This window comes from Ctenopharyngodon idella, chromosome 10, assembly GCF_019924925.1.
Source record: "Ctenopharyngodon idella isolate HZGC_01 chromosome 10, HZGC01, whole genome shotgun sequence".
Lineage (NCBI taxonomy): Eukaryota > Metazoa > Chordata > Actinopteri > Cypriniformes > Xenocyprididae > Ctenopharyngodon > Ctenopharyngodon idella.
In genome coordinates this window covers 4,045,005-4,062,294 of record NC_067229.1, presented here as the reverse complement: position 1 = coordinate 4,062,294, position 17,290 = coordinate 4,045,005, and the positions used below count along the sequence as shown (strand labels likewise).

General features: G+C 35.6%; 4 protein-coding genes across 6 annotated transcripts in view; 3 read left to right on the top strand and 1 right to left on the bottom strand.

Annotated features, from left to right (window-relative positions):
- Positions 1-17,290, top strand: part of LOC127519819 (natural killer cell receptor 2B4-like) — a 176,199-nt gene that overhangs the window by 77,382 nt on the left and 81,527 nt on the right. The gene's annotated exons all lie outside the window — the stretch shown is intronic.
- The window catches only part of LOC127519834 (SLAM family member 5-like), a 193,454-nt gene that overhangs the window by 138,703 nt on the left and 37,461 nt on the right, over positions 1-17,290 (bottom strand). The gene's annotated exons all lie outside the window — the stretch shown is intronic.
- LOC127519878 (ribonuclease-like 3) lies at positions 610-17,250 on the top strand. 3 transcript variants are annotated; one of them, XM_051907549.1, is made up of 3 exons: positions 610-990; positions 14,768-14,802; positions 16,108-17,250. In XM_051907549.1, the coding sequence occupies exon 3, from the start codon at positions 16,111-16,113 to the stop codon at positions 16,537-16,539; it is 429 nt and encodes a 142-aa protein (XP_051763509.1). In that variant the 5' UTR covers positions 610-990; positions 14,768-14,802; positions 16,108-16,110; the 3' UTR covers positions 16,540-17,250. The 3 variants fall into 3 exon arrangements, with proteins under 3 accessions (XP_051763509.1, XP_051763510.1, XP_051763511.1); XM_051907551.1 differs by lacking the exons at positions 610-990; positions 14,768-14,802 and adding exons at positions 9,747-9,851; positions 11,561-11,638; XM_051907550.1 differs by lacking the exon at positions 14,768-14,802 and having other exon boundaries at positions 796-1,044.
- Positions 796-2,857, top strand: LOC127519876 (ribonuclease-like 3). Its single transcript, XM_051907547.1, has 2 exons — positions 796-1,044; positions 2,129-2,857. The coding sequence occupies exon 2, from the start codon at positions 2,132-2,134 to the stop codon at positions 2,585-2,587; it is 456 nt and encodes a 151-aa protein (XP_051763507.1). The 5' UTR covers positions 796-1,044; positions 2,129-2,131; the 3' UTR covers positions 2,588-2,857.

Sequence of the window (17,290 nt, the reverse complement as noted above, 5' to 3'; positions counted from 1 at the left end):
GGAAAGACACAGCTGCACCGTGGCTGTTTTTTTATGTCCCGTCACCGTCACCGTTCATGTCATAATATATTAGAAAATACAGGCATAACAAATTTACAAATTATCTCCAATAGCAAGACTACCAAAATCAAACAACACTCAGGATATAATGATATAATCAAGGTATAATCAAATTTGTTCTTGTTTACCCTTGTTATGGGTCAATATTAATTCACTTTGGTAATGACACATTTTGTTATTTTCTTCCAGCAGTTCTCTGAAGCTTTCACTGCAGCAGTAGTGTTGCCTGTTGCTGAGAAAATGATTAAATTATTTCTACTGTTTGGTTATTATCTCTTCATCTTCATCAGAGAAGTATATCACTCTGAAACTCTCTTCACATGTCACACAAACGAATTGCTGCTCACTGCAAAATCACTGCATTTTGATGTGCAAGTGCTTAAGAGTTTATAGCCTGAGGACATTTTAAAGCTAGTGTTCTGATACTAAGTGTTAATATTTTCTTCCTGACTGTTCTTGTGCAAGACTGCCCATGTGTAACTTCTTTTCGTTGCTATGTGCACATCATAGACCAGGCCTTGGACACACTTATACACTCACAAGCAAACGGGAACTCTAGACACGCACATACATTTGAACATTTAACTACTCGTTATTATATTTCTTAATATACTATATATGGTAAGGTTTGACCTCTGAGTTCTATGATTGGATGGCCTGGACATCGTGGATGTGGATATTCTGCTTTATCTTGTGTATAAATATGACCCTTCTTACTTAATAATCTTGAGAATGTTATTGTATTACACTGTCTCTGTGTCTGCTTCATCATTCTCCCGGGATCTCGCGCCGCTGCTGCCACACATCACAGAGGTTGAGACGCCTGTTTCCAACTGACGACTGATATCTTCGAGATCTGCAGATAGTCTACCTGAAAATTAATCTAACACCAAGATTAAGCCTGACTGCATTCACTTGGACTCTGTGAAGGTGCATCATAATAAAGGCCACGGCTTTACTTCCCCTGACTACAGACTGCAACCTGTGAGTATCAGTTCACACAAGCTCATTTTATATTCATGTAACATATATGATGCAGTTTTTTTTTTTTTTTTTTTTTTTTTTGTTAGTGGAAAAATTTGTAAAAAACAAAAAAAAGGTGGTCTATCAATCATCTTCAAAGCGTTGAGTAATAAGTATAAAAAAAGCAACATAATATGAGAATATGGTTTTTATTTCTGGGGGGTTTGTGATTTACCTTGCTTTTAAATGTTAAAGGGTTAGTTCATCCAAAAATGAAAATTCTGTCATTAATTACTTACCCTCATGTCATTCTACACCCCTCGTTCGTCTTCGGAACACAAATTAAGATATTTTTGATGAAATCTGAGAGGTATATGATTCATCCATAGACAGCAATATAATCGCAACTTTCAAGGTCCAGAAAGTCACTAAAAACATCGTTAAAACAGTTCATGTGACTGCAGTGTTATGAAGTGACGAGAATATTTTTGTGCGCCAAAAAACAAAACAAAAATGACTTTATTCAACAATCTCTTCTCTGTCATTCTCATACATTGTTCTCATACATTCTCATCGCTTCATGAAATTAAGGTTGAACCACTGCAGTCACATCGACTGTTTTAACGATGTCTTTAATACTTTTCTGGACCTTGAAAGTGTTGATTATATTGCTGTCTATGGAGGAGTCATATACCTCTCAGATTTCATCAAAAAGATTTGAGTTCCGAAGATAAACGAAGGTCTTACGGGTTTGGAACAACATGAGGGTGAGTAATTAATGACAGAATTTTCATTTTTGGGTGAACAAACCGTTTAAGAACTTTAGAACTTTAATCAGCAAGTATAAGATATACAAGAAGTCTTGGTGCAGATGGAAACAAAGTACAGACAAAAACACTTTAACACAAATACAGAAAAACAAAGGGACTGGAACGGTCTATGTACAAAAAAAACATGCACAGCTTGTTTAATGTAAAGCAACTACGATATGTGCAAGTAAAAATAAAGGAAGGGTCTCTTCAGTATTTTCTTAATTATTCATGCCTAAACTGCTTTAGTAAGTCAAATGTCAGTAAAGGTGTTTTAATGTGTGTATTGTTCACAGGTCATGGAGATTCATCAGTCTGCTGTGATTCTGCTGCTGATCTTGAGTGTGTCATCCTTCACTCATGGTCAACCAGACAACATAAAGCCCCGCTATAAAAAATTCCTCAATCAACATTTCGGTCCTAGTATGAATGAGCAGAAGTGTACCAGTGAAATCAAAACGAGAGCTATCACTGGAAATGATGGTGGCTGCAAACCTGTCAACACCTTCATACAAGCAAATTCAAATGATATTAAAGCAGTTTGTGGCAATGCAGGAACTCCACAGGGCGGGGACCTGTTTAAGAGCAACCAGCCTTTTCCGGTGATCACATGCAAATTACAAAGTGGGCAGAGACCCCCAAGATGTGAATATGGTAAAGGGAAGAAGTCCACTCGTTACATTGTGTTGGGGTGTGCAGAAGGCTGGCCTGTACACTATGAAGAAGGCATTACTGATGCAAAGAAGATAGGCTGAAAAGAGCCTCACAGAGCTTTAATTTTAAAAATATTTTTTTTAAGTTAATGGTATATTCTGCACTTCTTCATGCATGTCTCTGTGTGCAATCATTCTTATGTGCAAGATTCAGCTAGTCTAATGAACTTTTAATCACTCTGTTAACACTTTTTGAGCATTAAAAAGCTTTTTAATGGGAGTAGTGAATGAGCAAAAACAGATGAGGGAAGAAAGACGCAGATGTTTTTTCCACCTGTCTGTAATCCTCAGTAAAACTTCTCTACCCTTAAACTCGTCTGCTTGATTGTCTTGCATCTCAACAACACCAGTTTGAAGGAAAAATACCCATTTACTTATTTTTTGTTTGTTTATTTGTTTTGTTTTTATACACTAGTCAACATTTGAAGTGGATCAAAAGTTTCATCAAAGCTGTCCTAAAACCTTCTTCTTTGGACAACTTAGTTCTTAGGACAACTTTGATTAACTTTTTTGATCCCCTTCAAATGTTGACTACTGTACTTCATAACGTTAGCTCATAGACATTTCTATCAATCTGTCATATATTACAGATAAATGTAGATCAGTAAACTGAGGTGAGCACTGACCTGCTCAAGGACACCAGGATTATCAGTGCTGGCACATGGAAAACAGGCATGTCTTACACAAGTCTGGGTTCGTCAAAACTTCCTCTTCCACAGCCTCCTTCTCTTGGATGCTCACTTCACTGACACCACAATATTGTGCAGCATTGCTGTCTAATTGTCACTATGCTACACTTTTGGGTCCAACCAGTTGTTGTGGGTTTGATTCTCTTTTTTTTCTGCAAAGTTTATCAAACTTATAGGAAATATCATAAAATAAAGCAAACCAATTCATTCTGGCATGTCATTAAATGAGTCATTGAGTATCAGCCATGAATAAAGACTGAACCGAACCCCTAATAGCTCCCAGGGTGCCACAGCAAAACGGTTGCCCAACTGCCCTGGGTGTGTGTGTCATGGTTTGCAGTGTGTGTGTGTGTGTGTGTGCGTGTATGATTTACCATACTTGGCCTTCACATGTCACTTTCACTTTCACTTTACAAAACGGTGTAAGTTGTGGCCATCTAGTGGTCATAAAGACGAATTGCACCTGACAAACTGCTTTGTTCCGTTTCAGCCTGGTTCTATATTTGATTTCATTGTAAATAAATAATAATCATTTATGGACAAAGTGATTCATTTGTGTCGGTGAACTGGTACTATAAGTAAATTAAACATAAATGCATAATCTGTGATCTGTCTATTTTAGCTTTACTCAGTTCTTTGACTGTTATTTCATAAGCACAGTTCATTTGGGCTTTATATATATATAAATTACGACATCGAGGTGGGAAAAACACATTATAGTGTAATATAATTTAAGTCAAAAGCCGCTGGGTTTTGATTCTTTTGAATCAGAAATAGTCTAAAATAATCATGGTTTTCAGGCGAACGCTTGGATCAGGGCTCTCCAAACTCGATCCTGGAGGGCCACTGTCCTGCAGAGTTTAGCTCCAACTTGCCTCAACACACCTGACTGGAAGTTTCTAGTATGCCTAATTAGACCTTAATCTGTATATTCTTTGCCTTGATTAGCTGGTTCAGGTGTGTTTAATTGGGGTTGGAGCTAAACTCTGCAGGACTGTGACCCTCCAGGACCGAGTTTGGAGACCCCTGGCTTGAATGAACGAAGCTTCGGACGTCATTGATCACATGCTTTTGGCAAAATGATCAAGCTCAGCAAGACAAGGTCATGCTGTGTAAACATCCTAAAGTCTTGCATGTTGTAATCTTTCTTTATAATGTTCACTTCTCTTAATTCTGATCTGTGGTTCAGGTGATTTCAATTTTATATTATGGGATGGTAAATTCACACTGATCATTTTATTCCTTTTGCTGTTAGCCTATATTATTGTATATAGGTCTGTGTGTTGTTTGTCACTGGTTTTGTTTATATTGCCCCTTAGCCTTCAGTGATCTTGTGGAGTTTGTTTCTGTCCTTTTGCAATGAAGTAGACACACTTTGCTCTTAATCCAGAGTTTTTAATTATAATATGTTAATATTGGAGCCGCGCAGTATTTAAAAGGCCTGCACTTTAAAACACTTGTGAAAATAATGTAATGTGTAATAATGTGTCCCAACTCATCCTTTACTGTGTCACCAGTCACTCTTCATCATCTGCCTTTGTTCCCATCGAATGGAAACTGTCTTGGCAAACAACCAATACACATTTAATTCATAAATCCTTTTATACAGTTGGCCAAATCAAGGGAGAGGTCACATTTTAACTGACCGTCTGAATGTCTTGTGGGGTGGAATAAAAACAGGCCTTGTCTGAGCGTGCAGATTGAGGCTACAGTAAAGTGATGTTAGGCAGATGAAGAAATTATGTAATTAATTATTGCACTGTGGATTAGAATCTTTACATGAGAGGGAGAAATGTGTTCTTACTGTAGATGATAAATTTGAGCAGTGTTTCATATCAAAATTTTCAATATGTAAATAAATTGGTGTGAGACTGAATTTGGTCCATGAGAGGGACATCTCACTTACTTTTATTTCTATTTAATAGTATGTTATGTGCTATTTATGTCTCTAAATGCTTTTCTGTGCAAAAAACTTCAGATGAAACAACGTGATCTCATGAGAAAACGTGTGTATTTTTACGTAAATTGTGGTTCTACCACACGTACATTTACTTACGTTTTCATACACACAAAAACGTACAACATTGACGCTTTTATAGCACTAAAACGTAAAAATACTTACGTATTAACAGCAAAAAAACGTAAATCATGTAACGTAAAGTGTGAATGTAGGCTATATTAATTCCCATGTATTAATATTAAAATCATGGCTTTAATGATTTAACGATGTTTTTAGTCGAATTTATTGAAAGCAATTTACTCATCTACTTAATATAAAATAACATTTCTGTTCGTGACTTGTGCTGCTCGTTTCGGAGGATTACATGTTAAACAAGAATACAATTTGAAACCTTATTAATACAATATCTGTAATTGTTTAACCATTTTGTAATATTTAGTTTGTTTGCTGTGAGACACAGAAGGCGTTTTCTCCTATGCAGTGACTGACAATACAACCATAAGATACACCAAAGCACAACATAAATTCACAAATCACATCCATTTTATTTGTTCGCTGTACTCCAAAACTTTAGAATCCATATGTTTGTAAGGAACAGATCCAAATTCAGCCCTTTATCCATCGATCTTCATCTTCATTCTCAGCAACTGCGACCGTCACAGTCAAAGCTCGCGCTCGCTATGATTCAAATTTGAAAGTAGCGCCACCCTCGAGAAGCGTTACGACATGGTTTACGGCACTGATATCGAACGCTCATTGGTTCTCATCTGCTTCGTCACAGATTGCGACATGCCGTGTTTCAGTGGATTGACATTTGAAATGAGTGCGCGCCTGCACGGAGAGAAGCCGGATTTGTCATATTTTCATGGATTAATAAATTAAATTCTGCTCTGTACCCTATAAAAAACTATTACCGCCAGAGAGGACTGTGACTGGAACTCATCATCATTTGAACTACTTTTGGTACCACTTTTGACATTTTCGCAAAAAATAAATTATTGTGATTACGCTTGTTTGTCTGTCATTCTTTTATTTATAACAGTAGGTAGTTTAAAGAAATGGTTATGTGTAGGTTTGGGGGTAGGTGTAGGATTAGTGGCTCAAAATATCGTTTTAATGTGATATTTTTACTAAAATTGTCATTTTCCTACACATTTCTGTTCTTTATGTTTTATTCTTTTAACATTCTGTATAAAATTGGTAGGTTTAGGTTCGGAATGGGGTTTAGGGATCTTACATTTATCTACAAAATGATAAAATGGAAATTATACATATATCTTTATGACATGAAAGATTCGTAAATATTTTACGTTTTTTCGCTGTAAAAACGTAAGTATTTTTACGTTTTAGTGCCATAATTACGTCAATATTGTACATTTTAGCACCTTTCTAAACGTACAAAAATGTACGTTTGTGTCCTTGAAAGTTACGTATTAATACCTACGTATTAACAATGAGCTTGATTGTGTCATTTAAGGAGGTGATCTCTGTGATTCACACCAACATGAGTGAAACTGGTACTACAGACATGACATCACACTAAAATCATAATCTGATCAGATTTCCTATGATTGGCATTGCTTGGTGGGGATCATGCGAAAAAGATATTGAAACAGGGTATATTTTTTCTCTCTTCTTTTCTCTGTTTTGGCAAGTTTGGAAGTAAACTAGCAAGGTGTTTTCTCCACATCATTACTGGAATAAATGCATATATGAGGTTTTACATACAGTTTCTTTCTGGTGCATGTTACAGACTATTATGGCATACATGCCATAGATTATTTCCATTAAACTAGGATCAAAGTGGATGTGCACATGTCTCTGTGTGTTAAACAGGTAAGGTAAACTATCAAAAACAAATAAGCATGCTCACTTTCCAGTCAAAACTGTTTCTCAAATATTCTCCTTGGCTTCATTCCACTGCAGTCAGACACAAAGATAAAGATGAATTTCCCGTCAAACAGTTACATTAGGTCATGTTTGCACTGTCCAGCAGGGGTGCCAGAAAATGTCTGTTTAAAAACAAAAAATTACTGGCAGAAAAAAAAACATAGATAAACTGTAACAATACAGTAATTTCTTATCTTATTAATTACTATTCCTATAAATCTTCTTATAAGCCTATAAAATCTGTTACATTTGGCATACATTAATTGTTAGAAAACAGCCATAAACCTCTAAAACACGCTGTAAAAAAAAAAAAAAAAAAAAGAAAGAAAAAAAGGCAGGTTGCCAGAAATTTACCGTACAAAATATGGTAACAACATTTTAAGTTTTACAGATCTAACCTAATTTCACTGTAAAAACCATATTTCATTAACTGATGTAATGTCAATTTATCAACCTAATGAAGTACTAACATCTGTTTTGATTTTTAATGTACTGAAAACCACCAACAAACAACAGTGATGAGAAAATCACATGATAAATCAAAGCTCATCACAAGTTTTCCACAAGCTGAGAAGCTGTGAACTACTAGAATGTGCACAGTGTCATTCACACAAACACTAAACACCATCATGGTAACACACATGAAAAATAAACTAGTGTTTATACAGTGTTAAAACTGTCTTATTTCATTTGAGTCCACTGAAAATGATTATTTCTTAACATAAAACTGTAAACACTTCATGTGTAATAGTGAAATAATCAAAACATAACTTTTGTCTATGGGATGACAATAATATTCCAGCTATGAAAGACTTTTAAACTTGTTCACCAAAAAAAAAAAAAAAAAAAACTTTGAATCTCAACAATGGTGACAATCAACAAAACAGATAAACAGATTAGCTCTGAACATCACAAAAAAAGCTACAAAAAGTCATAAAAACAAAAGCAAATAGTAAAAAAAAAAATGAAGAGAAGATAATAGAACAACGCAGCGGTATCATTTATTCCTCTTGAAATGCATGCTGGGAGTCATAAATGAGTCTTGAGCTGTTTCTCAATATACGTTCTTTAGCAATCTTGCATCCTTGTGTTCTCGCTCTACTTCATCATCAAACGTCGGAGTTCAATTCCAGTACTCAGGGAGCCATCATCAGGGAGACTGAAACTTGGCTCACCACAGTTGAAAAGTCTGGCCAGGCCAGATTTAAGGTCTGGACATACCAACATGGCTTCTTGTCTTGAGTTCTCTGGCCTCTGCTGGTGTATGAGGTAACCTTTTTCAACAGTGGAGACCATGGAGAAGTAGCTACTTCCGCAGGTGGCTGGGACTGCCACACAGCTTGAGCAGTGCAGCACTCTATGGAAAGGGAAACATTCTCCAGCTTCTGCTTAGCAGCCTCAATGAGGAGTTCAAGGTCTCTTGCGCCAGAGAGGCACTACTCTGTCGGGAATCTGAGGAATCGAGAGTGGCATCAGCAGGGATCAGGGAGTGGACAGGTAAGAAGTGGAGATCACAGGAAGGCCTGGAGATTGCTGAGTCCTGGCTGTGACACAGGGCTTTGGTGGGCATGGCAGCTAAAGGCTGGGCAGGGCTAGGAGCCAACCCACAACCCCGCTGTGGATGGTAGGGACTGCAACCAGCTAGTCCAAGAGGAGGTGCTGGCTGGTGCTGGTGAATTAGAGTGGAGACTGCGAGCCAGGCCTTCTCGCCAAACATCACTGTCTGACCTCACAAATGCGCTTCTAGAAGAATGGTCAAAAATTCCCATAAACACACTCCTAAACCTTGTGGAAAGCCTTCCAAAAGAAGAGTTGAAGTTGTTATGGCTGCAAAGGGTGGGCCAATTCCATATTAAACCCTACGGATTAAGAATGGGATGTCATTAAAGTTCATGTGCACGTAAAGGCAGGCGTCCCAAAACTTTTGGCAATATAGTGTATATTATTAAGTTTATTTTTTTGATAGATATGTGGTTTTATAGCATGAGATCCAGCAATAATGTGGTAATCAGTTATGATATAGTCAGCTGCAAATGACTTTTATTTTGTCTTCATCAGCTAAAAACACATTAAACAAGAATCTTCGACTGTAAATTCTACTTTTCCTTTAACCTTTCTAAATTTAACTTTGTGGGCACTTTAAATCACGTATAACAAAGAAATGCAGCAATTTGACAACAACAAATATCCTTCTGATGGCATGTACACTACTAAGCATACTGGATCTGAATATATGGAGGTTTCTAGAACACCTCATCATTCTTACAATGATGACAGCGATATCAGATGCTTGTTGTGGAGTTACATATTTCAAAAACCCAGGACAAAAACCCATACTTTTGTACTGTTACTAAACAAAAAGATTTGATTATAACGATCACCAAATAATGAAGAATGCATTATATGCAAGAAATAATATTTTGATAAAAATATTATTTTCTATTAAGCTTTTAATTAAGCTTATAAAATATTTAACCTTGTTGAGTCACATTTTAAATTTGACCTTCACAAATTGAAACATTTTCGGTTTTGCTTTTACAAATGTTTGCCTCCTTGTGAAAATATTTAAAGTCTTTAATAATCTCTTATCTAATCTCTTGTTCTTCAGTGATTGGCTGTTCACTGCAAACATCACACTTTTATTTGCTCATGCCTGAGTATTAAAAGCCTGAGGATCAAAACCTGAGTTAAAGGTGATACCTAAACTTAGCTGAACAGATTTTTTTTTTGTGACAGGACTGAAGGCTCTTTCCACACACAATAGTCTGTAAGTATCTCTCATATATATTTCAAAAATTGCTGTACACTGCTGTTCTTTTTAAGCAGACAAGAGGTTGTGTATCAATAAATGTATTGAGTGAACATTTTAAATCATTATAAATAGTGTTGTCTTGACTCATGTGATGTTGGTGAACGGTCCTGCTCTCAGTATATCATCTTAACTAATTGTGACTAGCAGGATGAGTGACAGCCTTAAGGGGAATGGCACGAGTGATAACGAGCGTCAGCTGCCTCGCGCCACTCTCGCCCGCCCTGCTCGTCACAACATTAGTATCGTGGGTAAGGCAGATACTTCTGGTAAGCAATATAGTAAGAAAAGTGGCAGTCATGAGATATTAATAAGAAAACCACAAATACGACACCCTTCAGTCTAATTATAATAGTACATTTTTGCTGCATCATGAAATAAACCAGGAATCTGGTTTTGAGTTAAGTAAGTGTGAATAAATACATTTATTAAGCATTTATAACATGTGAGTTAAAAACGGCTCACTATTTGGCAGGTATTGCGTTAAAGTCGCCATTTTTATTCATGCAGTTATAACTGCTTATTAATGATTTATAATGCAATTATAAATGACTTATTACTCATTAACAAACAACTTTATAAACCCTTTACAAAGTGAACCTTAATGTAAAGTGTTACCATCATTTTAATAAATGTAATCATTTACACTCTATGATATTGCGTCATGTTAATGTACAAAAATACTGAGGTACAAATAGTATCTGCCAATATAAAGTATAGATAGCATATATTTACTCTTATTGCAAAGAACTGATACTTTTACATGGTGTAAATAGAATCTATCTCTAATTTCACCTAGTGTAAATAGCATGTCGCTAAGAAAATGTGCTATTGGTCACTTAGTGTAAATAGCATCTACAGCTCTTAGTGTAAATTGTGTAACGGATGTGGAAGGACACACTCACACATGGGGTTTCTTCAGATTTTTGAATAGAAAAATAGTGGCACAAATCGATCAGTTAACATGTATAACAAAATAAACATGAAAGCAACATACCTTTTTGAATAGAAAGAGTAGAATAAATCACATTAGCTGAAGACAGTAATGCAGATAAAAAAAAAAAAATAAGTTAAACGAAAAATATCTGTTTTTTCTTTTCCTCAAAAAGCGATAGCACACACTGTGAGAATGTAGTTTATAAGTGGTTTACCAAAACTTTCCTAATCTCGCCGGCACAACTCAAACATGATCTGAAGTTCAGTTCGTTCCCTTCTTTTGATGATGTTTTTTTTTTTTTTTTGGGTGGTTTGGAAGGTGCACTTCCGCCACCTAATGTTCTGGAGTGTTTAGGCTCACTCACAGGCTTTTAGTCCAACACACTAGATCAGGGGTGGGGAACGTTGATCCTGGACAGCCATTGTCCTGCAGAAGTTTTGCTCCAACCCCGAAAAAAACACTCACCTGCCTATAACTTTAGTAATCCTGAAGACCTTGATTAGCTTTAGGTGTGTTTAATTAGGGTTGGAGCTAAACTCTGCAGGACAATGGCCCTCCAGGATCAATGTTTCCCACCCCTGCACTAGATGCTCTTAAGTACTTTTACTAAAGTTATAGTTTAACTATTTCACCCACCTGAAAGTTCACATAACACAGTCTAATTAAGTAAAATCAACAAATTTGTCATAATATGTTAAGTTTACATGCTTTTCATTTTTTACTTTTACAGTGTGCATTTGCTTGGACTTTGTGAAGGTGCATCATAATACAGGCCACGGGTTTACTATCCCAGACTAGACTGCAACCTGTGAGTATCAGTTCATAAAGCTCATTTTATATTTGTGTAACATGTACGCTGCTGGGTTGTAATTCTTTTTTTCTTGTAAATGGAAAAAAAAATTGTAAAAAGGTGGTCTATCAATAATCTTCAAAGCACTGAGTAATATGGTATAAAAAGCAACACTTTTTTGAGGTTTGTGATTTACCTTGCATTTAAATGTTTCACAGTCTACAGACAAAAGAAGACTGAGCTTGAACAATGAGGTAGGTCATCTCTAATATGTTCACTTCATATTTGTGTGACTGATTGCTCACAAACTGCTTTATTAGGCCAAATATCAGACAATGTTTTGATGTATGTATTGTTCACCAGGTCATGAAGATCCATCAGTCTACCGTGATTCTGCTGCTGGTTATATGTGCGTCATTGTCCACTTACAGTCAAACTTATGAGGCTTTCAAAAGAAAACATGTGGCTCCAAGAGGCATGCGTGCAAAGGATTGCACTGCTGTGATCGAAAATAGACAAATCAACAGATACAGAGACTGCAAACCAATAAACACCTTCATTAAAGCAACTGAAGCGGAAATTAAAGAAGTTTGTATATCAGGAAAAGGGGATGGAAAGACCTATAAGAGCAATACTTTTTTTTATGTGATTGATTGTACTTTTGACAAAAAAGAGCGGAACAGCTGTAAATATAAGGATGATGTTGAAGTACAAAAAACACAAATTACTTTGACATGTGAAGGAGGTGTCCCAGTGCATTATGGTCCTGCAAAGACAGCCGGCTGGATGTAGCATCACATAGCTTCAATTTATTTCACTATTGTTTCACTTTGTTTTTGAATATACAAAAACAGACAAGGGAAAAAAGATGAAGACAGAAGAAGAATAAAGTGAATGTTGTGCCACCTGTGCTAAGGCCCTCAATAAAATTCTCTAAACTAGCATTAAACATGTCTCTTATTGTATTGTATCTTAAGACGACCAAATTGAATATAAACAAGGATGTAGGGTAAACCATGTAAATGTAGTTCAAATAGGCTACCTTTTTTTAGAATATTACTTATTATTATCTTAGTATTTGCCATAAATATACCAAAGTTTAAGTCTCTTGTTTGACTCCTGGAATGGGAATTATTGTTGTGTAGGTTTTGGTTGGTTATTTCAGTCCTAACCAGGCAGATCTCTCAAAATCTCTTATCCTTTGTGAGGTAATATGTAGGTGTGAAGCATCTTATTGGACTTTATACAACAGTTTGTTGGTAAATGACAACTAAAAAAAAAAAAAAAACACACAAAAACCCACCAGAGATTGACAGAGAAAAATCAGAGTGGTGCTAATCTGAGGAGCCTAGTAATCCCGTGTGTTCAGTGTCCTTAATGGAAAAAACTCCCAACCAACACAAAAGCAGCCTTTCTGCAGCACAGGATGAATAACGCTATAATACTGCTAATAACATTTGGCCATTCCTTTAGGAGTAAATCGCTAAGCATCTTCCCTTCTATAGTCTATATAAGACAACAGTCTAACGTTATTTATGCAGAAGTATCTCCCGAGGCCTGTCTCACAAAGCAGATTTAAGTGGTTACCAAGGTTTGTGTTTAGTTTGAGCAAACTCAAAAAATAAAAAAATAAAATAAAAAATTGATAAAGGGAGTCTTACTCTTTAGTGATTGTTACAACTGTAAAATATGCCATCAGAAACGTCTATCATCAAAAAAGTAATTAGAACAATTCTGAAAAACCACTCTTCGAAGAAGATCCCATATTAAAATATGATTTTTTATTATTATTATTTCTTTTGTAGGAACAATAACTTCTTTGGTAATGCAGCAATCAGTCTACTTACTTCGGTTTTCATTTCAAAATACATCACACGCATGACATTAATATCACGTGATGATTTTGTTATCATCAACAAAGAGATGATAACACCTGATCCTGCTTTATCTTGGCTTTCTTTGCCACAACAAATGCATTCAAACACATTTTTTTTGTCGAATTTGAACCACTGAATTTGTGAAAGCGAATTTGCAAAGCTAAATAAAAGACTATTACTAAGACTATCGAATATTATAGGTTGTATTTTTAAACAGAATTAGTATTTTGGAAGTGAAATCTGAAAGGTAAATATGGATTATTGAATTTTTAACAATGAAAATGTGTGTGAAATGTTTTGACTTGAAATATTCACAGCTTAAATATAAAACCATGTTGAATTTCAGGCCATTAAAATGCACACCCTAAAAATACAATGCATTAAAATGCAAGCATGGTTAATGCAATACATTTTTTTTTTTTTTTCAGTTAGTGCAATTCAACAAGCTTTTTTGTTTCAAACACATTTGTCATTATTTTTCTTCCAAAGTAATGAAACATTTTGTTATTTTCTTCCAGCAGTTCTCTGAAGCTTTCACTGCAGCAATAGTGTTGCCTGCTGTTGATTAAATGTGTTTAAATTATTTCTTCCATTTGGTTATTATCTCTTCATCTTCTTTAGAGAAGTATATCACTCTGCAACTCTTCATGTGTCACACGATTGGCTGCTCACTGCAAACTTCACATTTTGTTTTGCAAGAGCTTAAGAATTTATAGCCTGAGAACATTTTAAAGCCAGTGTTGTGATACTAAGTGTTAATATTTTCTTATTTCTTGGGCTCCACTTCTGACTGTTCTTGTGTAAGACTGCCCTTGTGTAACTTTTTTTCGTGATGTTATGTGCACATCGTGGACACACCTAGACAAAACAAGAACTAGGCCTTGAACACACGTATACACAAACGGAAACTCAAGACACGCACATCTCACCTCTCTTGTTATTATATTTCTTAATATACTATATATGGTAAGGTTTGACATCTGAGTACTATGATTGGATGGCCTGGACATCGTGGATGATTCTGCTTTATCTTGTGTATAAATATGACCCTTCTTCCTTAATAATCTTGAGAATGTTATTGTATTACACTGTCTCTGTGTCTGCTTCATCATTCTCCCGAGATCTCGCGCCGCTGCTGCCACACATTACAGAGGTTGAGACGCCTGTTTCCAACTGACGACTGATATCTTCGAGATCTGCAGATAGTCTACCTGAAAATTAATCTAACACCAAGATTAAGCCTGACTGCATTCACTTGGAATTTGTGAAGTGCATCATAATACATCCCAGACTAGACTGCAACCTGTGAGTTTCAGTTCACACAAGCTCATTTTATAGTTTTGTAACATGTGCTTTGCTGTTCTGTTTAAAGCTGCAGTCCGTAAGTTTTTTGGTTAAAAATGATCCAAAATCAATTTTTGAGCAAGTACATCGCCTTACCTTACCCTGATTCACAACAGTAAGCTTGTAATAATGTTTTGTAATAAGAGCAGAACTGGTAGGTTTCACTGGATATTTAAGCATGACGCCGTTTGTCTTTGAGTCCCAGCTAGTAGGCTATATAGCATGTGATGATCCTGCTGGTAGGCGGATCATTTATAGCAGCTGAAATAGCTAAACTTATCATTTTGATGGTGGATTGTAATCCAGAAAGGTCCAAATGACAATCATCAGTGACAACTGGAGATTCACCCGTAGTCAAAAGCAAAAGACTTCGGACTGAGAAGTGGCTACAGAAATTGAAATCTACAGGTAATGCTAAAACACACTGAATACACATAGTCACGCAATGCTGATGTTGTTAACATTAACAATTTGAGAGCAAAGTATAACAATAATAATAATTTGCATGGTTTGGCATGATCTGAGCTAATCGATCGTTAGATTTAATCACCATTGGTAGAGCGATTTATTGTAATGCTTTTTTTTTTTTTTTCAGTTGGTCAGAACAAAAGTGGTTATACATGTTACTTGTTCAGATGACTTTTTTCCGGTGAAAATTCTTATTTTGGTCATACTTCTAAGACATAGAATCTGTGTTTCTGAAGTACAGTATCCGCACCGATGTGGTGACTGACAGCAAACAAACATTAGATTCATCTGCGCTGAGGAGTCGTGCCGATGCACAACACACATAAAAAGATAATTCTGCAAATAAACTACAATTGCAGGTTTCAAACAGAGATGGCGACAAAAAACTTACAGACTGCAGCTTTGAGTAGAATTTTTATTTTATTTTCCAAAGCATTGTAATAAGTATACAACAGCAACATATTTTGAGATGTTTTCTGGGGTAAATTGATTTTCTGGGGTTTGTGATTTACCTTGCTTTTAAATGTTAAGACATACAAGAAATGGAATTGGTGGAGATTGGTGGAGGTGGAAACAAAGTACAGTCAAAAACACTTTAACACAAATACAGAAAAACAAAGGGACTGGAACGGTCTATGTACAAAAACATGCACAGCTTGTTTAATGTAAAGCAACTACGATATGTGCACGTAAAAATAAAGGAAGGGTCTCTTCAGTATTTTCTTAATTAATCACATCTAAACTGCTTTAGTCAGTCAAATGTCAGTAAAGGTGTTTTAATGTATGTATTTTTCACAGGTCATGGAGATTCATCAGTCTGCTGTGATTCTGCTGCTGATCTTGAGTGTGTCATCCTTCACTCATGGTCAACCAGCAGATATAATGCCCCGCTATAAAAAATTCCTCAATCAGCATGTGGATCCATATATGACTGTGAATGATTGTACCAGTAAAATCGAAAACCGAGTCATCACTGGAACTGATAGTGGCTGCAAACCTGTCAACTCCTTCATAGTAGCAAATGCAGATACAATTAAAGCAGTTTGTGGCAAAGGAGGAACTGCAATAGGTGGAAATCTGTTTGAGAGCAACAACCCATTTTTTGTGGTCAAGTGTACAATAAAAAATAATAGTAAGGGAACTCCAAAGTGTGAATATCGTGGGAATGGTTTCACTCGTAAGATTGTGTTGGCCTGTCAAAAAGGCTGGCCTGTACATTATGAAAGGTAATGAACAGATGGCAGGCGGAAAAGAACGTCAGAGCTTTACAATGTCTTAATCATTTCTTCAAACCTACTTTTCTGTCTTTTGTTGTTTTTCAAGTACAAAAAAATAAATAAAAATCAGTGAATCAATCATGAGGTCAAAAATTAATATAATTTAATACAGGGTATTATAATCCTGGTTTAGGGTCAGGTTGTAACACATATGAAAACAGTTTTCCTTATTGTTCTTTATGATCAATGCAAATTACCTCACAAATAAATGAAGTATAACAATATAAGCAATATAACAGTTAATATAGGGGATATAATGTTACATATACTTTTTTTCCCCTTCTTTTTCTGTTTTTGGATAACGCATTTATATTTTTGATGATTTGAAAAAAAAAAACATATTGTATAATTTTTGTATATGTAACTATTTTTGTATGTAGTCTGGTATGTTAATGTTATACACATATGGGTTTTTATGCAATTGAGGTATATGCACTTTTAAAAGATTTTTTGAGCTTACAAAATTGGATGTAATACAGTAAAATGATGTACTTAATTATGTAACACTCTTATTTTAACACTTTAACAATCTTGAGTATGGTCTCACATATACTCCCAGAGGAGTTAATTTAACACTGGAGTTTTTGTATAGATACTGTGTTAACAATGCTAATGATTGAGGATCTTACCTAATAAAACAAAAAACATCTATGGTCTAAAGAGAGTCTAGAATATTGTGCTGCTTGTGGTTGAGTGAAAAACCT

Excerpts from the sequence above, each read along its gene's own strand:
- LOC127519876 (XM_051907547.1), top strand. The coding sequence starts at position 2,132 with ATGGAGATTCATCAGTCTGCTGTGATTCTGCTGCTGATCTTGAGTGTG.
- LOC127519878 (XM_051907549.1), top strand. The coding sequence starts at position 16,111 with ATGGAGATTCATCAGTCTGCTGTGATTCTGCTGCTGATCTTGAGTGTG.